Consider the following 25,553-nt stretch of genomic DNA (forward strand, 5'->3'; position numbering starts at 1 on the left):
TCTTTACTTTCTCGCTAAGCCACATCACTGATTTATCATGCTTGGGTCTACATCCCAAAGGACTTGCACTGTACCTTGTATAATTGCAACACAAAAATTGAATTTTTAAGCAAAATAATGAAAATATGCAACAAATGCACAAAGAGCTATTTACTATACAATGGCAGGATGAAAAAGACAGGTATTGTATCCAATTCAGTCTTCCCTGGAAAAAATGTTAATATTGAAATCTGGGATGTTTCACAATCACATCTTGCACAGAAATCTATAATACAGCACGCTCTTTCCTTTTGGATCAATGCATGGTCTAAATTATAGTCAGTTCATAAAAAAAAAAAAAAAAAGTTACTACCACACCCCAAACTTGTCCCACTCATTTTTTTTCTCCTGCCAACACAAAAGTAAAAGAGGTTACAAATAAAATCACACAAATGCTTAAGTTGTAAAAGTTAATGTTGAGGAAATTTTTTATCAAAAATATTCATGATCAATAACCTTAAAATAACATAAAAACACTACACATGCCTGTATTAAAATTTTACATTTATGAAAAAGAGCAACTTTTACCCCTAGAATCCCATTAGGGGGTAAACACCTGGGATCGGTTGATGTGGCATGCACAACTTCAAGTCCTTTTCTGCAGAAAACACTATTGATTTACTCATTACCATAAGGCTGTAATTTCCTACAAAAAATGTGTTCTAAGAATGGACTAAAAATTAGGGAGAACCCCAGAAAGCTCATTATCTTGCATAACTAGACCTCAAGAGTTGAATGGTATATCAATTGTGGGGGTTTTCTAATAACATATCAGTCAGTTTAAAAAAAAAAAAAAAAAAAGTAATTTCAAAGCATTCATAAGTCATTCTTATGAGATACAAAAGTGAATGTCTGCATACTTCCATTGCAATTCCATGGACCTTACCATATGTTCTGGCTCTAGCAAAGCGCCGTTTCTGAATTTGAGGGTAAATCAGAAAGTACAGACAATATGAAAATTACCCGGTAACTTCAACAAACAGAAGATGATGTAATGCATCACATTCTCAATGGCATATACGTTTTTCAAACACACAGGGCGCTGCGCTCTTGTAGTTAGTCTAGTTGAAGCCAATGTCAAGAGAACATGGGCGCTTCATTGTACTGTAATGAGGCTTCTTTGGGCCGAAGGAGTGAAATCTGCTGAAATTCACTGAAGGATGTTGGTTTATGCAGGTTTGATTACCCATCTTTACGGTACCATATGCAGGTCCATAGCTGATATCAAAATGTGCATCAACAGCGGAAAACATAATCCATCGGTCCTTTCAGATGAATGCATTTGCCATGTCAATGTGTTCTTGTGTGTGTGATGTTAATGGTCGACCAGTGTGAGGTTTGTCAGTTATACTTGTTCTTCCTGCTTTAAAACTTTCTGCCCACTCATAAACTCCACTTTGAGTCGTGCCGTTTTCACTTCTGTCCAGAGCAACCATCTTTCTTTAAATTTGAGCAGGTTTCACTCCCTCTACACACAGAAATCCAACTTTGGCGTATTGTTCAACAATGTTGCAACCCTGTAGTGGAACATCCATGTTCATTTGAAACTGCCATCAACTGGACTATTGGCAGAACACTATATGTGTTTGAATTACCCATAAGCCACTGCAAGCGTGTTGTACTGCATCAGCTTATATTCATTGTGGTTACCATGTAATTTCCAAATTGCCTTTACTTTCCAACTTAACTTTCAGATATGAGGGTATCTTTATACTTACTTTCCACAAGCATGGCCTTTGAATGTCCAAATTTCAAAACCATTATAATGTTCCTTAATTAAACAAAACACAGTTAAAAAAAACTACTTTTATTAATTTTTCCTCAGTTACATATTCTTAAACAGGGATGTATTACATTACTTAGACAGTCAGGCAAAGTTGACTTCATTAGTATGAACAGGAAAGCCATGAATGCACAATATTGTTGGCCTTAACCAAATCTAGCTGCTTTATCCAGTTGTGACCAGTATGTAATTCCAGAAAGACATCTTCCTGGATATACAATAGCATTACTTGGAGATATTGCTAAAAAGCAAGTATATATGCACTGGTCTCCATTGCAGCAAAACAAAGAGATTTTCTTTTCTTTTTTTGAAGGTTATAGTCCATAATTAGATTAATTATACACACGCGCACACACACACCTTGATACCTGTGACAAATCCAGATTGTATAAACACTGTACAGGCAAAAAAGGGGGGCTCTACAAAAAAAGTGAACAGAATTAATGTATGGTTTCATGAATTTAGAACTCATACTGCACTTATTTACAAATAATTAAACAGGAAAGAAAGATTTGGTCAAATACTGTAGTAACTGAGGTGGTTTTCACATGTTTATTAACCCACCCTAACATCCCCAAACCTTTCCTGAAGCCCAAAAGGTAGGAGTTTACAGTGTCAGTTTTATAATGTAAGAAATTAACATCATAAGAATGTTTTGACAGTTCTCGTCAGGGGATAAAACACTTTACAACAAGATTGAAAATGAAGCCCATGTAAGGTTTCAGAAATGTAGTGAAATGTCAAAGTGACTGCTACAGAAAATGAGGACTATTGGATTGCATGAAAAAATGTACAACTCATATGCCCCCAGTTCAGCCAATCTGTTGTTTCTTGGCTGCCTGTTCACAGTTATTTTTTTTTGTAATGAATTAAATAAAAGATCAGTGTAAACTAAATACAATAATGAACCCAAAGGTGTGCATGCATCAATGCTTCAGCTCATCAATTGTTTCATTATTAAATAATGGCACAATGTACAGCTGTTAACTTTTCCATGTGTCCTCGATGACAATATTTAACATTAATATTGTACAACTAATCTTTAGATGGGCCACAGTCGCTTGCAATTTTCTGCATCACCTCCCAATTGTCTTTGTCATCTAAAGCAAAAGATGTCTTGGAATCACTCAAGCACACCTTTCCCATTATTGTCGATGTCAAAGCACAGAATGAAATGTGGAATGAATTGCCTTTATCATAGAAGAGCTGGTTTGTTCATAATGCAGGCACTTCAAGGGACTGTGGGAATAAAGTACCTGGCTCGTCTCTATCTTAACACCTCTGACTGTCATTAGAAACATTTACCTGGCAGTGTCAGAGATAAATAGTAGAGTTCAGGTACTATACCTATTATATGCAGAAGGCAGTATTATCTGACTCAATTCCATTGTGTTCTTGATATACCATTAACCAAAGCGCAAATTGTGTACAGGCAAATTTTAACACCATTTAATGGCACATCCAAGTTGTCATCTAACATAGGGTAATCAGTGTTGTCCAGCAACAGGCAAATCTCCAGTTTTAAAAGACATTTGGTCTAAACACTACCCCAGTTGTCCAGGTATACATTCATCAGTACATCCCAATGTCCCTTTTTGCTCCAAATCTGAACTTTACTCCCTAAAATGCACTTTTGTTTGTGTAGTTCCATGTTTAAAGCACACTCCACTTTACCGACATACAGTATCTTTCAGTCCCTGCAAAAGTCTTCAGGAAGCACAAGTTACATAATACAAACACTTTGTAATATTGTACAAGCACATGCTGCTGTTTCTACTACACTGCATCTCCATTTGAGGTACAACAGAAGTAGGAACGAGTCCAAGGCCATCCTAGTAAATGGGCCCAGGCTCAACAACTGTTAACTCATTGCTAGGTACCTCTCAACAGTGACTGTACCAACTGTATATCAGAAAGGAAAAATAAAAAGTAATGCTTCACAACAACAGAAGAGTACAGTACCATTTGTCAATACTGAACAAAATAAAAAAGAATAAATTAAAAAATCAGTGCAGTAATTGAAACAAAATAGCTACAAAGAAAGGGGTATCTTCCATCCAAGAGACTCGGAGAACATTTCCCAAGAAATCAGAGTCTGACCTGCAGTAGTTTTGATTCTAATCTTCCTTGTATTACTTCAACATATAGCAAGGAAAAAAAAATCAACCATCTTTTCCTTATGTTGGCAACTGTTATAAATGCCAAACAATATGTGGCTGTCCAATCTTTAACTTTTTAAAGGAAAAACCCTGATGACTTCAAAGCTTTTAATGACCGGGAAATCAAAAAAAAAAAAAAAAAAAAAAAAGTCTAAAGAGAAATCCTTTAATTACAAATCCTCTTTTGTCACTGCAGAGATGATTTTTTTTTTGTTTTTTTTGTTTTTTCACGAGACAGCAGATGAATGCGTAAGCAACTCCCCTTGGTCTGTCCGCTTCCAGAGTCATTTGTGGCGCTGAATTGTTTTCCTTTTTCTTCTTTTGAAAAAACAGCAGCACCTGCAAGTAACCAGAAATGAGAAATGTATATGAATTCAAAGCCTTTAGACTTTTAAGTATGCTCCTAGGCAAAGTTAAGTAACATAACATACAGTGTTTAAGTTATTTACTTCTATTCAGTACACCTTGATACAATTCAAGTTCAGAATAAAAAACATGTAAAATGTCCTCAAACCAGTGACATTACCTCCCATCAAAATATTTCTTAATTATCTCATCTTTTAAGCCTGGAATTGTACGACAATCTTACATTTAAAGAATTATAGGTTTTAGCCAGCAAAGATGGGCAACAATGAGGAATATAGTAGTACAGCCCCATAAAAATCATAAAATCTTAACTTATTTCAAGTCATTAATGTGAAAATAAAATTCAGCTGGGGGTTATAGAGGTCAAAATTTCTTCCAACATCTTTTGAAAGAAAGTAATAAAGGTAATGTACAAGAAAATAGTAATTCATTGAAAAACACATGTAGTCTTTCAGGTTTAGATTGAACATGCACCGCAAGCTCTTATTTTGCAACGTTAAAGATCAGCTGTGACATTACTAAACATTGTTTGAGCATGACATAGATGAAGTAGATACTGTTAAAGCAGCAGTAATTAAGGTTAACGGATATTTAACATTAACAAAGTAAAAGTTGCTGCAAACTACTACCATAGTGGTTGACACTCTCACAAATAATCTGCTTCGATGGTGCAAGGATAAGAACTGCTGCTTCGTAATCGAGACGTTGGCGGTTTGATGTGAGGTCCTCCCTGAATTTAAAACTTTGAGTGGTGGGTTGTTTTTATTGTTACTATAACATTATAAAAATGTACGTTTGATTTGAGTCTTGAACAAACCAACAAAACAAGTGTGCTTTTATTCAAGAATAAAACACATTGTTAGAAGTCAGATAATTACACAAGCCACTAAATTCATATCATACCAGAAGTGACATGTCTATGCAACGTAAGCTCTCATCCTTCCATTTCGAACCCTCTCTGTTCTGCGCTGAAATGTTACAAGCATCAACAAAAATAGCCCTCTTCATAGTTTTCTTTTGTATTAATTATTCAGTGTATCAGCTAAGGGGTAAACTGCATCACTCCTTTTATTTTCATATTGAATCTGTGAATTGAGCTTCCTATTTGGAATAGTTGTGGATATTCAACGTAAAATGTGTTCATTTTTCATTAACATTTAAAAATATCTTGCCCTGGTGATCTTTAGTCTGTTAAGGTCTATGAAGGTCAATGTAAATTGGAGGAAGTTAAATATACAATCATATTACTTTTTTGATTAAAATTTAGTAATAAGATAAGACAGTATCAATCAATAAAAGTACATAATGGCAAATTGTATAGGTGGCGTTTTTTCTTTTCTTTTTTTTTTTTTTTTAATAATGAGGTGTTAGTTCACCGTTTTTGGGATATAAAGTTTTCCCTGTAAAATACCTTTCCATACTGTATGCACTGGATGCAACATATGAGCAAAGCTATCAAATGCTGTATTTACGATACTATTATATAGAATAACAGCTCAGACATCAAAAACCACTCACATGAAATGCATTATTTAGAACCATTAAAAATGACATACCTATATACAAGTATTATTATCTGTGATTACTGCAGTAATGAAACAAAAGCTTTGTTTTTCCTTATGTAACAAATTTAAACAGAGAGATAGAAAAATTTACTGAGCTTAGAGTAATTCGGCAGACACGGGTACCAACAAAACAGGCAAAGGTGTTGAATGCAACACCTCCAATGAAAACTAAAAAATAAGTAGGAAAGATATAAAATAAAACTGGATAAAAACATTATTTCTTTGATGCCTAGCTATTCATGAAATAGTTACATTTTGAAAAAACAAATGTTCCATAATTCTGTATAGATGTTTGTGTGAGTCTCTATAAAGTTTATGGAACTGATCTTTTGGGAACATACTGTATCAAAAATATAAATACCACATTTTATTCCTAGTTTATTGCAACAATTTTAATTTATCACAAGTCCCAGTAGCAGGCACTGCTCAGAGATAGTTTTACACACTACTAATCAAGTCACTTTAATATTATGACAGCAATGCAACACTATCAGCTGTTGTGTTCCTCTACCCAAATATGCACTGTCTATCATTCTGAATACAAAGGTTTCTGTATTTCAGCGACAGACTATCATTGGCCTCTCTTTCAAAGTAAATCTATAGGCAGCCTGAGGAGATGGGAGAGAACACAACTTCCTGAAACGTTACAGCGACCTCTGCAGGGACAGAGGTGGCAGAAATATACCACTTGCTAACTATAGATTAACTACTCCCTAAAATGAATGATGTTGCTTCTTCAAGTGATCAGGATCACTTTGCTATCTTGTTTGATCTGGAGGTAGGGGGTTCTATGAGAGTTAGATGGCCCAGTGCACAAGCAGGATAAACAGCACCAGGCACAACAGTCTACAGGGAATTGCCAGACATGCAAGCTATTTCTGTATATCACACAGGAGAAAAAGTGCAGAAAAATACAAAAGAAAACTGAAGTATATTTATGGGAACAAACAGGAATGTGGAGGAAGCACATTTCCTGCGTACTGTTTGAGAGTCAAAAATACATTTGATATTAGGTCCAGGGTAACATGTTAAGAAAATTAATTTACTAATGTATATCTCTAACATATTCAATGGCCTATGGTGTTGCTACTGCACTGTATAGTCAATCCAAAGTACCAAGGCAAGGGTCCTAAAAAGAGTCAGAATAGGTGAACATACCACAGCAGTTTTTATTAGTAAACTATTGGACCATTTTAAAATGGATATTAAATCTTTCTCAGTTTTAAAAGTGCTGATGATATAGCAAAATGGCAACCATATGCAGACTACTGAGAATATAAAGTAAGTCATTAGTGCGGTATAAAAACTTAAGACTCCATTTTCTAGCACAAAATGTATCAAAAAGTAGTTTGAATCCTCTTGATCATACTATACAACATACAAAATGCACTTAAACACTTAATCTCTTAAATATTATAAGTATTATCTAGTATTATCCGTATATAGACCTCCTAAATTTAACGCGTCTTTCTTTGAGGAATTCTCTGACTTAATGTCAATTTTAATTATGAACTATGACATACTCTTAATAGTCTGCGACTTTAACTTTCATGTAGATAATCAGTGTGACCAAAAAGTAAAAGAATTTATGAACCTCCTGGACTCTTTTGATTTGAGACAGCTCGTTAATCTGCCTACACATAAAGCAGGTCATACGTTAGACTTAGTAAATACTAAAGGACTAAAAGTTGATGTAAGGCAGGTCATTGATATTGGTCTATCAGACCATTTTCTTCTACTATTTAATGTAGAAATATTGATAGAAAACATTCATGAGAAGCATATTGTTTAAAAACGCTTCTTTGACTCATCAGCAGCTGTAAAACTTACAAACATTCTAAGCAATCAGTCCGTTTATAGTGCCAACTATAATAGCGAGGATAATGTAAATAGTAAGGTGGAAAGAATTTAATACTAAAGTGAGAGCTGCTGTTGACATAGTTGCACCTGAAAAGACAGTTAAAAAATCTTCTAGCATTGTTATACCACGGAAGACCCAAAGAGTGTCTGATCTAGAGTACATGCCGTAGAGCTGAGCGTAAATGGAGGAAAACTAAACTAACTATCCACTATGAATTAAAGGTTAAAATAACAGAATAAAATAACACAGTCCGTCTTGAGAGGCGCTGCTATTTCTCTAAGATTATAAATAACAATGCTAGTAATCCCAGAGTCTTATTCTCGATGATTGATCGTCTGCTAAACCCAAGTAACTCAAAGGAATGCCTCCAAAGTACTTCCAGTAAAACCTGTGAGGCTATTGCAGTATTTTTCAATCAAAAAATTAATGATATTAGAAATAACATAGTATATCTCCCCAACACTGAGGATCCTCCTAAACCCCAGTACTCCGTTACAAACAAATTAAATTCTTTCACCAGGATAGATTTACCTGACTTACATAAAATAATTTCTCAACTGAAACCCTCCACCTGCATCCTTGACTCAATACCAACAAGTTTTTTCAAAGAAGTATCGGGCGTGCTAATTGATAATATTCTTGACATAGTAAATTCGTCATTAGATATGGGGGTCTTCCCAGACTGTCTTAAGACTGCTGTAGTTAAACCCCTACTTAAGAAAAATAATCTTGACCCCTCTGCTCTTGAAAATTTTAGACCCATCTCTAACCTGCCTTTCTTAAGTAAAATTCTAAAGAAGGCAGTAATTATGCAGTTAAATGACCACCTCAATAAACATGCTATTCTTGATAAATTTCAGTCACGTTTTAGAACAAATCACAGCACAGAAACTGCACTCGTTAAAGTAGTAAATGACTTGCGGGTAAATGCAGACAGAGGCCATTTATCTGTTCTCATCCTCCTAGATCTGAGTGCCGCATTCGACACCATTGATCATAATATTCTTAGAAATCGCCTTAGTCAATGGGTGGGCCTCTCTGGCAGTGTCTTAAATTGGTTTGAATCCTACCTGGCAGGGAGAAAATTCTTTGTTAGTTGTGGTAATTATAATTCAAAGACACATGATATCCTATATGGTTTTCCACAAGGCTCTATCCTGGGTCCACTGCTCTTCTCAATCTACATGCTTCCGTTAGGTCATATTATCTCAGGGCACAATGTGAGCTACCACAGCTATGCTGATGACAGACAGCTGTACCTATCAATAGCACCTGATGACCCCAATTCGCTTGACTCACTAACACAATGTCTTACTTGTATTTCTGAATGGATGAATAGTAATTTTGTAAAGCTAAATAAAGAGAAAAGTGAAATTTTAGTGATTGGCAATAATGGATACAATGAGGCTATTAGAAACAAACTGGATGCATTAGGATTAAAAGTCAAGACGGAGGGAAAAAGCTTAGGGGTAACTGTTGACTGTAATCTGAATTTTAAATCGCATAATCATCAGACCACTAGGACAGCATTTTTTCACTTAAGAAACATAGCAAAAGTTAGACCTCTTATATAATTGAAAGATGCTGAGAAATTAGTTCACGCGTTTGTTTTCAGTTGACTAGATTACTGTAACGCACTCTTCTCAGGACTAAAAAAAGACATAAATCGTTTGCAACTAGTGCAGAATGCAGCTGCTAGAATCTTAACTAGGAAAAGAAAATCTGAGCACATTTCTCCAGTTTTGATGTCACTACACTGGTTACCTGTGTCATTCAGGATTGACTTTAAAATTCTGCTTATGGTTTATAAAGCCTTAAATAATCTTGCCCCATCTTATATATCGGAATGTCTGACATCTTATATTCCAAATCGTAACCTTAGATCCTCAAATGCGTGTCTCCTTAGAATTCCAAGAGCAAAACTTAAAAGAAGTGGTGAGGCGGCCTTCTGCTGTTATGCACCTTAAATCTGGAATAGCCTGCCAATAGGAATTCACCAGGCTAATACAGTGGAGCACTTTAAAAAAACTGCTGAAAACACATTATTTTAACATGACCTTCTCATAACTTCACTGTAGTTTAATCCTGATACTCTGTATATCCAATTCATTGTAATAACTATTTACGGTGGCTTTAAAATCCGTACTAACCCCTACTCTCTCTTCTGTTTCTTTTTCCGGTTTCTTTGTGGTGGCGGCGCAAAGCACCGTGATGTTCCAACATTGATGGATTAAAAGCCAAAGTCTGCATGACCATCATCATCAAGTCCTTCAGTGAGAACCTTAAATACAAAGAGGACTATTTCATTTATGTTAGGTAGAATGCCCAGAGGGGACTTGGCGGTCTCGTGGCCTGGAACCCCTGCAGATTTTATTTTTTTCTCCAGCCGTCTGGAGTGTTTTTTTTTTTTTTTTTTCTGTCCTCCCTGGCCATCGGACCTTACTCTTATTCTATGTTAACTAATGTCGTCTTATTTTAATTTCTTACTTTGTCTTTTATTTTTCTTTTCTTCATTACGTAAAGCACTTTGAGCTACTTTTTTGTATGAAAATGTGCTATATAAATAAATGTTGCTGTTGTTATATATTTCTCGTCTGGTTTGTCCTGCTTCCACTTCAAAACCGTTCCCGCCCACACGCAGCTGACACGTCATTTCTCGATTCTTATTTGTCCTCTTCCAAATCCTTCCCCATGCTACCGGCGGCTCCTCTTCAACACCGGTCCCGCCCATACGCAGCCGACACAGCATTTCTCGATTCCTATTCGTCCTCTTCTATGTCATGCACTATACCGGCCTGCTGAGCGTAATACATCCAACAAGTACTCGAGATGCTGCCACGATGGTAAAGTAGCTTTACCACCTTTGCAGGAGCCACCTGTGTCTTTACAACAGCTTCTTACACAGCAAACATCAGAAGCTAAAAATTATCTGAACACATTCGAGAATACAACTCTTCTCTAGCGTTTGCTAGAGACCATACTATTTTAAAATACACGGGCAAATTTATCACCAAATCTCTGCACTATACGCTAACACTTCTACCTCTCCAGGATACGGACAGTTGTATGTTTTTGACATACAGTAGCACAAGCTACTGAAGTACGCTTATAAAATAAAGCAAACTCTGTAGGTAGCGAAAATGTACTTCTCCAGCTAGATTCCATGCTCAGAACCATCAACCGCTTCGCTAAATCATACAAACACATGCATGAAATCGCTCAGTCTAATCCAACAGCATCTGTACGAATGGTTTTAAAGCAAAACCCTAGGCAGGATTTACGACGATACAATGCCCCGACATGTCACACCGATGTTGCAGCGATTTTCGTTGGAGAAGATGGCGAAACGCCTCCCAAAAAAGGACATTTGCATCTATCCCATTGGCAACTCCTGTAAACAGATTTCCACACTCAATATGAATTGCGATCCTATGGTTTCACCCACTTTTATTCCCTTACGGAGACATTGGCTGGCACAAAGATTTTCAACATGTTCCCGATAAAAGAACCGCCAAGCGAATAAGGCTTACTCAATGCCAATTTTATGCGTACAGATTAACAATGAGGAATACATTTAGTATTTTGCACTCCAGCGACAAACTATTCCAGCAGTACGTCGTAGATGCGTATGTTAAAACAGAGGGCACGCGTCTCAATTATCTCAGATTACATCAACAAGATCTGCACGTGGAACTATTAGACGCACTGCAAGCAGATGCTGAAAATAACAACGTACATGTAGGCAAAATGATCATATTACCATCCACATTTCCAGGAAGTCCAAGATACATGCAACAAAACTATCAGGATGCCATGCCATAGTACGTAAATTTGGAAAGCCGGATTTATTTATCACTTTCATATGAAATCCTGCTTGGCCGGAAATTCTACATGCACACTGCGTCTTTCAAGAAGTATTTATTTCTTGTTGATTTCTGAATTCCTTTCTCACCGTTTTCCATTCCTATTCTTACACCGCCGTATGCTATGGCGGGAGTCGGCTAGTAAAGTAATATTTTACTCTCTGTTCTTGAATACCAGATATGTTTTTGGTATACCACTGTGATTAATAAACAAGACGCTTGAGTAACTAGTTTTTCTTATAAATTGCTTATTTATACAAACTGTGTTTGGACTTGCTCACTCTGTCAGCATGGGTTCCCCCTTTATAATTATTAAATAAACTGAGGTTATGTGTTTTTATAGCATTATTTATTTTTTTTTTTTATGGTGCTGGAGACTTGATGCATGTTGGTTGGTTGCAAATAATAATTTCACTGTACTCACTGTATTACGTGGCAATACAATGATTTCTACTTTCTAACAACAGATATACCTATAGTTCCCTATATAACTGCAAAATAAACACAGTGTGAATTTTAGGCGGACAGAAAATACTTCACTTCTGCTAACAGTAACCACTATTAATAATTTAACATTTTGTAATCTCCACAAGCTAAAGTAATGTTTGATGATACAAATTATAAATTATGTGAAATTATAAAAATTTAAAATAAATTAAAGTCTGTAAACTACTGAAGGTGCATGAGATAGCAGACTCTATAGGTATTAGTTACTGGTCAACTGAATTCAATGCACTTTGGGTGTGTAGAATGTTGAGTTCTGAAATGAAGCACAACCACATACAGTGTTCCAAATAGAATCTCAAACTAATTAAGTAATTTTGGGAGATATTTAAAAATTGTTTCATACCTGGGGATCCCGAGTCCAAACAACAATTGAAATAGTGGAAGCGTGGGGATTCTCCAACAACAAAAAAATTCACAGTAAAGTCTAGAAAGGTTAGAAAGACTGTGTACACAATTTTTAGGCAGGGGATAATCAGGAAAAGCAAGGAAAACGATTGATCATACCACTCCAGTTTTATGAAAATGCCTCTACTTTCACCTTACAGTATTCAAAGGTCACATTATGAAACTGAGTATTCAAATAGATGCAGGTACTCCTGGCCCTATTCTCCAGGCATATTCCTCAATCCGAAAGGCTATGTCCATGGGACAAACAATGCAGATGATGCCAAGTCAGCTACAAACACTTGGTTGCACAAGCAAGGCAAAATGTTTTATCTGAGATGCACACAAAGGTTTTGTGAACTTTATAACAAGTGGATTGGTATCACTGGGTAACATTATGTGGAAAAACAAAACATTTTTGGTTTGCTGATTTTTCTCTTAATAAATTAGGTTTAAAAACTTTTGATGACCACTTATTAAAGCAGAAAATACTGCTCTGAAGGATCAATACACCACTCAAACAAAAAAAAAATAAATAAAAAAAAATAAAAACTATTCTATCTTACACTAGAAAACATGATATAGAAAGGTGTGTTACATAGCCATATACATTTTTTATTCTTTAAGTCTCTCCACTTTCACTGGAACACTTCTTCAAATTCACTGAACAATTTCAACTTCAGGCTATATTTGCAAACTCAGGCACCTTTTACAACTACGTCTATCAAAAAAATACTTTTGATAATACTTTAAAGAAATATCTGATATCTACTTGTTATATGTATTATTACAAAGACAGCTCTCCCTCATTTTGGTTTTGGGCAGTGGCTGGATATCTGAAAGCTGTCACAAATTAGCTTAAAGATGCATGGAATTGCCAATAAATAAAACCTTTCAAGACTACAAGAATATTCAAGTGATCTTTGCAGTTTAGAGACACAATATCTGCAATATACACGTTGCATACAGAACAAGAACAAATATTACCCAGAAAAGAATGACATTCCAACACCTGTTAAAACAATCATATTTAAATTATTGTTGCTGTACAGTGCCTATAAAATGTACTTCAGATACTGTTAGACTGAGGTGACTAAAGATCCTTTATCATTAGAATCCCTGAAGTCTATAAAAAACACTAATGTCAGACCACCTTAAATTCCTTCGCACCTCCTCATCAGCATCTTATGTTTTGCAAATGTGTCAATCAGCAAGAGCAGCAAACAGCCTGCTATCCCATCCCCCACCAACGCAGCTTTAATCAAACACAAAGTTCTCCCAGCACAAGTCTGGGTGTGAGGTGCCTTGAATTGTATTGGGTAAATAATACACTGTGTGCACAATTATTAGGCAAGTGGGTATTTTGACCATATCACAATTTTCATGCATATATTCCATCTCCAAGCCATATAAACTTGAATGCTTATTTGATTTAAGCATATCAGGTGATGTGTATTTGTGTAATGAGGGAGTGTGTGGCCTAAGGAGACCAACACCCCTTATCAAGGTGTGCATAATTATTAGGCAGCTTCTTTCCCTATGCAAAATGGGCCAAAAAAGAGATGTAATGGACTCTGAAAAGTCAAAAATTGTAAAAAGTCTTTCAGAGGGATGCAGCACTCTCCAAATTGCTAAGATATTGGGGCGTGATCATGGAACTATCAAGTGTTTTATTGCAAATAGTCAACTGGGTCGCAAGAAACGTGTTGAGAAAAAAAGACGCAAATTAACTGCCACAGATTTGAGAAGAATCAAATGTGAAGCAACCAGAAACCCGTTATCCTCCAGTGCTGTCATATTACAGAACTGCAACCTACCTATAGTGCCTAGAAGTACAAGGTGTTCAGTGTTCAGAGACATGGCTAAGGTAAGGAAAGCTGAAACCCGACCACCACTGAACAAGACACATAAACTGAAACGTCAAGACTGGGCCAAGGAGTATCTGAAGACAGATTTTTCAAAGGTTTTATGGACTGATGAGATGAGAGTGACACTTAATGGACCTGATGGCTGGGCCCATGGCTGGATCAGTAACGGGCACAGAGCTCCACTTTGACTCAAGATGCCAGCAAGGTAGAGGTGGTACTGGTATGGGCTGGTATTATTAAAGATGAGCTAGTTGGACCTTTTCAGGTTGAAGATGGACTCAAATTCAACTCCCAAACCTACTGCCAGTTTTTAGAAGACACTTTCTTCAAGCGTTGTTACAGGAAAAAGTCTTCTTTCAAGAGGACCATGATTTTTATGCAGGACAATGCTCCATCACATGCATCAAAGTACTCCACTGCGTGGCTAGCCAGTAAAGGCCCTAAAGATGACAGAATAATGGAATGGCCCCCTTCCTCACCTGACCTAAACCCTATTGAGAACTTGTGGGCCCTTCTTAAACAGGAGATTTACAGGGAAGGAAAACAGTACACCTCTCTGAACACTGTCTGGGAGTCTGTGGTTGCTGCTGCACAAAAAGTTGATCGGCAATGGAACATGAACGGAAGCCTTATTGCTGTTATTGAAAAGAAGGGTGGCTATATTGGTCGCTGATTTTTTTTTTTCATGCCAGAAATGTTTATTTGGAAATTATGTGTCGTTTGCTTATTATTCTCACTTTAACAGATGAAAATAAACAAGGGAAATAGGGAAAATGTAAGTTTTTGATTTAGTTGCATAAAAATTCTGCACACTAATAGATGTCTAATAATTGTGCACACACGTGTATTCCCCTGATAATGTTCACACTCACATTTCCTTTGCGTAACATTTAGGTTTCAGGTTTTTTAACATTTTAGATTGACTGATGGCATTGTATTTGTTTCATATTAAAATGAATCCCAAAAATACAACTTGCCTAATAATTGTGCACACAGTGTCTATCGTTATTTGGAATACATACATTTCATGGCAAAGGAAATGCATGCATTTAAAGATATGACAGGCAGCACAAATATTTAATAATTTCTAAGAAATATTTGTGGGCACAAAATAAAATAATGAGATCAATTAAAACTGAGAATGGTGTAGTTGGTGAAATTATTTGGGATAAAAACTTGATAACATAGGTAACTCTGGGACTGAAACTGAAAACAACAGTGATATATCCAGTATTTTGACATGTGCGGAGTAGGTGCAGGTTTTCGCCATTACAAAGAGCGATTGTACTCTTATTAACCCTGGCACTGTCCATCTGTAAAATTCATATTATAGTTTTAGGTGCTGGTGTCCTGGAATTTTCTTGGTGTCATAGAGACAATATTTTTCCCCATGTCTGCTCTTGATTTGTGCAAGGTTACTTCTTAAATCTAACATGATATTCTTTTAGGCAGATACTGCCTACACTCCAGACAGACACTATGTAGAGACCTTAATGGTTCTGTGGGGAGCGGTTTTAAGTTGTTTGAGAGTACCAGGTTTTGAATAAGTCTTGTTTCATGATATATAATGTAGAATCTATGTCATAATGGAGGTTGACAATCCATACCTTGGAGTGTTGCCATGTAGGTTTTCATTTTATCTATAGTTATATCTTTTTAAATCAAGTTATGTTGCTAAGAGAAAGGTTCTATGAAACCTATATCACCTTTGGCAGTCAAGGTCCAGGGTTGCCTACTCTTGTGTTAGCATGTATGACTGTTCACTAGCCACACCATCAAACTGAGGTATGTAGGCCTGCAGCTTAATGCCTTTCATCTATTTTGTGAGAACATATTTTACATAAACACCACCTGTGACTGGTAGTCGTGTCATTAGCTCTGTTAGTATACTAAACTAATAATCACAACTAGTAGTGGGTGAGGCACAAGGATGTGATGAATTTTGGGGTGTTTTGGGGGTAACTGAATACAGTGGGGCATATATACAGTATAGTGGCAGTCTGTATAGTATACTAAATGAGTTTTTAGCAGTCATAGAAAATGGCTGGTTCCTTATCACATTTGCCATTATAAAATACATTGAATCCAAACTTGAAACAGAGGCGTAAAGAAGATCTTATAATAAGTTTAAAGAGCCATGGGAAAGGATGAAGTTCCTTCTCATAACACTATTATTAAAATGTCTGATTTATTTTAGTCAACTAGAAGCATGAAGGATGTATTCATGTGACAAACACCAGAAAATATGGTAAGAATGAAACAACCTGTAGGGCAGGGCTCACTACAATCAGCATTACATCAGTTGTCAATATTAAACATTTCACATTGGTAAATAAGAAAAGTTTAACTATTTTTTTCTCTAGTTTAATCCAGATCATCCTTACAAAAATCATCACACCTGTTATTAATACCTATCGTTTCAAAGATTTTGTGTGCAATCTGGTACCATATACATATATACACACTATATATATATAACACCATAACACATGTCAAACAAATCCTTTGATTCTATCTGTATTTTAAGGACATAGTCGTTCATTAGCTAGGAAAATGTCCTCCACAGAAGAGTTAGCCAGATGGAGATGACCACATACTTAGCATTTCAATGACAACTGTCAGAGCTGAGAACACTTCACACATGTACTCATACAAACTGACCTCCTTTTTCACACCAGTACACTCTGATCTGTAGAAAGCTGCTATGTGTTTATGCTTAGATAAGTTACAGTAAAGACATAGCTTCTGCTGGGGAACACAAGTGCCACATGCTTATGGGCACCATGTTAACCATAAGACTTTCTTCCAGTCTGGAGTAGTCCACAGCCAATATTTCAAGGCCCTATTTTGTCCTTTAAGGAATGTCTTTCTTACTGCCACTTGCTCTGTCAAACCTGCAGCAAAAAGTCTCCTCTACATAGTAGAAACTGAGATTTGCATTTTCCAACCACTGTTAAGCTGTGCTTGAAGCTGTTGTGTTGTGAGGCACCTATCATGCAAGCTGGTTACCCTGGGAAATGTGTCTTCCAATTGGGTTGTGATTTTTGGGTCTGTTAAGTCTCTTATCATGAGTGTGTAGGACTCCATGCTCAATGACACTTTGATTTTCTTTGCAATTTCTCCTACAATTTCTCCTACATTGATGCTCTGACTCATTTCATTTGTTAATTGCTGTTTTCTTGCCATTTTCACTGGAATTTACAACTTTCTAGGGTGTAGAGGGTGTAGTAACACAGTCTGTTCCAACTCTGCTTTAGGACAGGCAGAGAGTTTTTAAGTAATCAACAAAAGATAGGACACCCTTGCAAACTGTTTGGTTCAACTTGCAAGGCTTAATTTAACTGCTGCAGAACATCTGTAGATTGTAACTTATTAGTTGTTCCCCGAAGAAGGCCTATTTGTAATATTCTGAAATTTCCCTTTTATTCAGTTTTTACTAACCTAAACTATAAATTTAAACCTCTGGCAGTTTACTGCTTACCTTTTTACCACTGCATTTCAACTTATTAAATTTGAAGAACAACTGGAAAAACGGAGGTGTCCTGAAACTTTTGAATGGTGGCGATCTATTAATAGCTAATCAAATGTTTCTTTTTTAAAGAATAACAAATATTTTACTGAATTTGTATGAAATCATCTTCTTTAGTGTTAAGAGGCACATTTTAAAATAACAAATGTTTCTACAGTTTGAAATTTTTAAATTGTCCTCTGCTTTTTGTTCCCATCTCCGTGGATGCAATCAACAAATTTTATGTTTTTAATCGATAGACATATCATCCTCAAACTTATCTAATTTAATTTAGGGTTGTGTGTGGCCAAAATCTATCCTGGCAACAATAGGTGCAAGGAAGGAAACAACCCAAGATGAGGTGCCACTCTATCCTGGAGCCCACTCACAAACATATCCACAAATAAGGGCCTATTAACTAAACATGCACAAGTACAAAAACTTTAAACCTTAAATTTTGTTACAATGATGAAAAAAGTTACTTAATAACAGGACCACATTGTGGTAAAGGATACGTTTGACATTTTCACATCACATTATTTTCTCACAATCACTTTACAGTATATATTAATTTCCAACAGGAAATTGTGCTCTTATGTGCAGGACAACAAAGCTTCTTTAAAAATAGCAGAACCCCAATTTGTGCCCCCCAAAATTGACACGGATAGCTGTTTTACAAATAACATCTCAAGATATAGATCAATATTTGAGAACATTCTTGCTTTTATAAATGGATTTATGTGATGAATTTTAGTTTTTTTTTTTATGATGCTATACCTCATTTTAAAGACAAGGTAATGGTAATATTTACCACAGCTGTGAAAAACAAATGATTATTTTTGGAATTTTTAAAGTTGAATTTAATACCACAAACTGGTACACAATGTTACCAAAGTTAGTTTTTTTGACCAGCTATATCAACTAGTCTGTGTATGCTTGAGTGACATGCCAGGCATTAAATGTGTCCTGCCTTGTCTTACATTTCCATTAGCAGCAAAACCTTTAAGTATTAGTCACGTTTACAGAGTTTGAGCAAAATCCCTGTAACAGATTTTCATTTATAGTCTATAGTCTACATTAGCTGTCTCAACTACAAATAATGACTTGCAATTTTCTGCACCCACTCGTGTCCCAAGAAGAATTAGGGAATAATATAAATGTAAATATTTTCAGCAAGCTACAGTTCATCCATTTTATTTCACATAATAAAATACTGTCCTGAAATATTTTACCACTAATACCAATGGTTAATGTAGGGCACATTACGTGCAGGCACTTTAGACTGTTGATGAAGATATGAAATTAGAAAAACCTGTAAAGTGAAGAGGCTTCCCTTTGAGCAGCACTGTCACCCAACCCTGTGTACCTTATCTTATTCATTGGTGCATCTATTAGCTAAACAGATGAATGGCTTACGATTTAAATAGTAATATGAATACCATATGCAGTATCACCTCAATAACAGCTAATTGTCCTACACCAACATGCAACTGGCTAAGTAGAAAATCTTACAGATTATAAGTAGATGACATGAAACAAAAAGAAAAAAAAAGATCAATTATAAACAGGTAAAAGGAACCATAAGCAGGTTTACGTAGACTGGGAATTATTCCTCCAACCCCATTCACTACCAAAATAATAAGTGGAATTTAAACCAAGAAGCAGTCTGCTTAATAACAGATTCTTTTTTTTTGTGATGCCAAAAATATATGTTAATTCTATAGCATTACACAGGCTACAAGACATCCCTTATTTACTATAGCTATTACTGGCTTTATATAGACTAAAGCAACTCACCACATGTTCAACACTTTCTGGCAGCTATACAAAAGAAAAATACAGAAAAACAAGAATCAGACAAAGCAGCCCAAAGTGAGAAAACAGGTTAAACAGAATTATTCATAATTGTTTCTTTTTTCTCTCCAACAGGTCTAATCACTATGTCTAACAATAATCAAAATATGCCAAAACAAATGTTAGTAAGCATTATGTGGTAATAATGCCAATTCACCAGTAAAGAAAAAAAACTGTGCAACTATCAGTATCAACAATCTGTAAATGAGTCATGATGGACTGACAATGTGATACTGAATACAGTCAATCATCAAAGTAAATGTATACATCATACAAAAAATATCAAAGAAACCAATGAAAATAGCAAAAGTGGGAACAAAATAAAACTAAACAGAAACAATGAGAAATGCTTATTAAGGAATGAGTGCAGCATCCATGACAATACTTAAGTAACTAATAAACACCATATTGTACAATGTAGTAAAAATATCAACAGGGAAAAAGATAAAATGAGTACTCAGTAAGCGACTAGATAAGAAAGAACCTGGTCAAACTGAAATGATAAAATCATCTTCTGTGTATGCCCTTAAACTGGGAAGGAAGAAAAAAAGATGAACCAATAATGCATGTCACAAAATTTAAATGAATGACTGAACTGCCAAAAAAACCCCAACTTTTATCATCTTTCAAAAATGACAGAAACAGTCTTAAGGAGAGGAATATTTTAACTTTTATTCTTTTTAATCAGTAAGAGTTCACTTACTTTGTCTCATCCATTACTTCTACTTCTGCTGGTGCAGTGATTGGTGCATTTGAATGTCCTGCAGTAGGATCGTCTGTATTCAGTTCCCCATTTGTTGAGCTAACCACCTAGAAAGTGTAAAAGAACAAGCATGATAAAGTAGAATTTAATCAATTACTTAGGCAATGACAAAGAAGTTAGGGAGCAGAGTATAAAAAAACAACGTGAAACACAACCCAAAGTACAGTAGTTATAACATAAAACAGAACATAAAATAAGATTTCAACTGAGGGACCTACAGAGGTAAGAGTCAGTCACTCATTTTCCATCTGCATGTCCTCATAAGGATCACATTTCCAAGAAAGTCTCTCTTAAAACTTTTTCAGGTGCTCACAAGAAACCAAGAGATACAATACTTCTAAGGTGCCCTGGGTGAACCCCTTCGACTTATCCCAGTGGTATGTGTCTGGCACGCCCCTTGTGGGAAGCACCTATTGGGCATGCTTAGAAGAAAATCAAGCAGGCTCCTCTCAGCCCAGAGAAGCAAGGGTTCTAATTTTATGTCTTTATGGTCTTCTGATACTGCTTACCTCCTTGCCTTTTTATAGAGATTGAGCCACATCACTTCACACAGGTATTTAATTTGGCTATTTGTACTAGTGGTCTTGTATTTTCTGGTAACATGCAGAAATTGAGACCACAGGTAAGGATGAAAATATACAGTACACTAATAAATCAAAACAGTTGAAGGGATCGGCTAATGCTACACCCACTACAGTCCAGTATAACATAAACTAAACTGCCTAAGATGCATTGATCAATCTTAATGACTACCCCTTTCCTTACCAGTTAGCAAGACCCCAGGGGTACTTGAACTCCTCCACAAAGAGTACGGACATTCACTTGCTTGCAGAGGTCAAACCAGATTTTACAGTCAGTGAGATAGTCTTGTATCTGGAAGTGCCATGGCTCATCCTGACTAGTACACACTCAGATTAGAACTGTTCCAATACGTGTTAAGGTTTCAGTCTTGTGCAACCAAGGCAAAATATATGGTAGAGGTACTCCTGGTGGAATTTAAGTTACACATAAACGGACTTGACATAACATCAAGTATGCAAACACAAATCTCTCTCCACAAATACAAGGACCAAATAGCACACACCAGCAGTCCAGTAACCTTACACTCTCAAAATAACAACATCCATCTAAAAGATACAATGGGATACAATGTCAAAGACTTTTATCAAGTCAACAAAGCACATGTATACAAAACTGTCAAAGTCTGGAATATCACTGCAAGGACAAAAAGATAGCCCAAATTTTCAGGGCCAGAATAGAATTTGCACTTTTGCTCCTGGAAATGAAGTTCAACTAACAGCAGGAGTATGCGTTCCAGTATCCAAGTAAACACTAGCCATGGAGTCACTAACACCCATATTAAAATATGAAACGCCACTTTACTCTTCTAGTCTCAAAACACAGTCCTCACCCTCCACACCATACTGATGTGGCATGTTAACCATGACACCACCACAATATCCAATGTTTTCACCATTTGGAATCTCAATAACCACAGCAGCCTAGTCACTAAAGAGCTGTTAAATCATTGCAGGACCCCAGCCACAAAAATGGACAAATTTCCATTCAAAGCACCTGTCTTTTCTAAATGAACTTTCACCGGGTTCAATGGTTCCTCAAAGTGCTTCTACCACTGCAAATTGCCCTCATTTAAGGCTAATGCAACTCCATTCTAACTAAGAACAGTGTGGAGGACTTCCTTTCTACCCTTCTCAAAGCTTTGAATAATTTCACAGAACCACTTTGACATCAGCTAAGTTATGCATATTCATGATAATAACATGTAATTTACCTGTACAAATGATGAATGTAAACTACACAACATATTTCCAGCGCAAAGATATTTCTAAATAATAATAAAAACTAATTAAATAAAAGAACTGATCCACACTCTTATAAAACACCTAACACATTCAAGAATTTTACCAAACACCACAAACCAAAATATTTTTTTGGTAAGCCTGACCAGTGGTCTTCTAATTCAAACACACACTTCTGAATATGAAATAACTGATTAATATTCAAACAAATGAATGAAAAGAACATAATTGATTTGTAACATGTGTGAATATGTTCAAATAAGCGAGGAGTAAAAAAACTAAGTCATAACAAAATATTTATTTCACTAAATCAACTAATAACATGCAATAAAATGTTAATTTTGCAAATGGAGTCTATTGTGCGTGAAACATTCAGAAAGTCTGCCTGTACTAAGTGATCTGAAGGACCTGTATCAGTTGCTCACATGGATATTAAGAGTGTATTCTTACATTTCTGCAAGCTCACTTCTGATTCGATGGATCCTGTAAACAGGATTAGATTTCAAGAATCCCAATAGAGTGGAAATCCACTGCCTGCAATCATCTTCTTCTGTCTGTAGGTAATGCAGGTTTATATTTCTCCCAGGGTACTCTGTCAAACCTCCTCAACAGTTTTTGCACATCTATTTAAACAGGATTCCTACCACTATAGTTGCATGTGAAAGCCCTACTAATCCACATTAGGCCTGGATTGGAATCTCCTTAAAAGTTACATTGACTTTTTATTTGTTTAATTACATGTAATTGTTCAATAATTCAATACAGGAATTTATTAGTTTTCATGGAGCAAAGGTTAATGCATATGTTTTTCTCTTTAGTATGTGTATTCTGTTTCAAAATAGTCATTCCCTTCTAAATTATAAACAAGGATAGTTAAGAAAAAACAAAAGATGAATAATAGTATTGACAAAATGTATCCAAACATTAAAGATTAATTATTGATTAAGCTCTTTCAATAATTGTTCTTATTCATAAAATTTAAACTTGCCTAAGGAAGAAAGAGAAAAACGAAGATTATAGGCAAGGCTGTACACACACAGCACTTTGGCTGTATAGCCTTCAACACTGCTGTGACAAACTTGATGAAGTATAAACAGCTGACAGATCAAAATTGCAAACCTTTTTTTCAATTTTTTTGTTTTTGTGTGGAAAAAACCTGCATCTACGTTTTTCTTTTGCAGATGCACATTGACGCAGTCCATCACTGTATGTATACTTGACTTACACACATACACACAATTATATGAACAAATAATTTTACCCTTTTTCAGTTTTCTAGTTTTACATACAGTAACTATCAATCATGTACACTTCACCAAATCCTACATTGAGATATTTAACATAATGTTGACAAAAAACAAATAGTGGATTTGATTTTGTCCTTACTAAAAAAAAAAATCCAGAAAATAAAACATGTTTAAAAATGCAAGAACTACTATACTGATTCCATATAGTCTAAGAAAGTGAAAGGAGCTGTGCACTTCATTAACTGATGATCATGAGGTGCTACAATGCTCAACCTATACCTACAAAGCTAAATATTAAAAGAAGATCCCACATTCCTTTCTTCTGCTTCATTTTTTGTGGCAGCGTCTATACATTGCTGTAAATATACCGCTAAATGCGTGATTCAGTACTCAATGAGAACTGGTATTAGCAGTATTAAAATAACACTTAAATGCCCATCATATATATTCCCCCATCTGAAGATGTGAATCTTTTTTAATACAGTACATCTCCCAGCACCAACACTTTGCCAGTCGATTCTGCTCATCTGGAGTACTCCCGATTTATCTTGCACATTACAGTGGTGAAACCAATGTCCTGTGTTACAAAAAAATTTTGATGGTATGTAAAATGCTGATAAAAGCTGAAAGCTGGAACTTTTAAGTCCAGTTCAGTTTAAATGAAAACAGAATAATGACAAGGAATAAAAATTTTCCCCCCATACCAATATTTTTATTTGCTAAGAAACTAATCCTTCATACTCTTAACAACTAATCCTTCATACACTTAACTAAACCTATTCTTACCCTGTTTTATTGATCTCTACCATCTTCTTTCACTACCTCTCATTTTGTTTGACTACTTTAATCTTTAACTTATAATTAAGAAATAATGAATGTCATATAAACAAATAACTTGGCAAAGTACATGACAGAGCTCTAAATTTTCACCAGCTATATGGATCAAACTCTCATCCACTTATTTTCATGCTCACTAATTGTAACATTTTAAAAATTAATTTATTACTTTGTGAGCCTTGCTTGAATTAAATAACAGCCTAATTTTACTATTTTTAATTTCAAAATTAAAGTGATTTTTTTTTGTCTTAACAGACCTGTGTCCACAAGGAAAAATCAAAGCAACCTTTCAATATGCAAGTAACTGCTTTATATATCAGCAATCAGTTTAACTGCCTTACTATATAAATGTTACTGTGAAAGAGAGCATCAGTAGTTTACAATCCAAGTTAAAGGTGTACATAATAAGGTTTCTCAAATACTGTACAAGACGTGAAACTGTTGAATGGCTTCCATCTAACCTATTTTCTGTTTAATTTATGGCTGAACATCTGGCAAGTTTTGTGTTTGCTGCCAAAACTGAAAAAATCCATGTAGTCAGCCTTTACACGCATAATACTGTATGGATGAACATTTTTTAATGGTTTTGTTTTCAGCTATCCAAATGTGGCATTTCAGTAACTGAACTCTTTGTTTATCAAAGGGAGGCACAGCAGCACAGGTCTTGCCACACTATATCCACTTGCCTGGTGCTTCCATGGTATTACAGATTAAGCAGTACAATCAATGTACTACAACAAGTGGGCTCATGTCTATAAGTGCTGCTTACCAGATCTGTTGATCTGTTTTGATTACATAACTGTGCATACTGTGAGGCAAACAATGTCCTCTAAAACATGGATAAATTTTGTTTGCTTGTGTGTAATCTCCCTTTCATAAAATATTGTTTTCTGGTATTTAACTATAATCATCGTTATATTACAAAGAAGAACTGTCAATGGTCCCTTTTACCTCACAACAGATCATTATGTTTCTACTAATGAAGTAACTATGCTTTCCATTCTTGATCCATTTTTTAAACAGTGCACTTTTATTTATTTTTTTGTTTGGAGAACTACCCATTATACCTATTATTTTTTTATATGCTCTGCTTTTTAAATGAATATCTCAATGAAATGCATTTCGGACT

The 25,553-nt window shown here is 35.5% G+C and overlaps 1 protein-coding gene across 4 annotated transcripts in view; it reads right to left on the reverse strand.

The window, feature by feature from the left end:
• Positions 1 to 1,830: 1,830 nt before the first annotated feature.
• Positions 1,831 to 25,553, reverse strand: part of LOC114654608 (casein kinase I) — a 225,910-nt gene continuing 202,187 nt past the window's right edge. For all 4 annotated transcript variants that reach the window (XM_028805242.2, XM_028805238.2, XM_028805239.2 and 1 more), the window contains 3 exons: positions 20,461 to 20,567; positions 19,701 to 19,724; positions 1,831 to 4,320 (listed from right to left, as the gene is read on the reverse strand). In XM_028805242.2, the coding sequence (XP_028661075.2) occupies positions 4,266 to 4,320; positions 19,701 to 19,724; positions 20,461 to 20,567 (186 nt within the window). In that variant the 3' untranslated portion in view covers positions 1,831 to 4,265. The remainder of the gene's footprint in view (positions 4,321 to 19,700; positions 19,725 to 20,460; positions 20,568 to 25,553) is intronic.

This window comes from Erpetoichthys calabaricus, chromosome 7, assembly GCF_900747795.2.
Source record: "Erpetoichthys calabaricus chromosome 7, fErpCal1.3, whole genome shotgun sequence".
In the NCBI taxonomy this organism is placed as follows: Eukaryota; Metazoa; Chordata; class Cladistia; order Polypteriformes; family Polypteridae; genus Erpetoichthys; species Erpetoichthys calabaricus.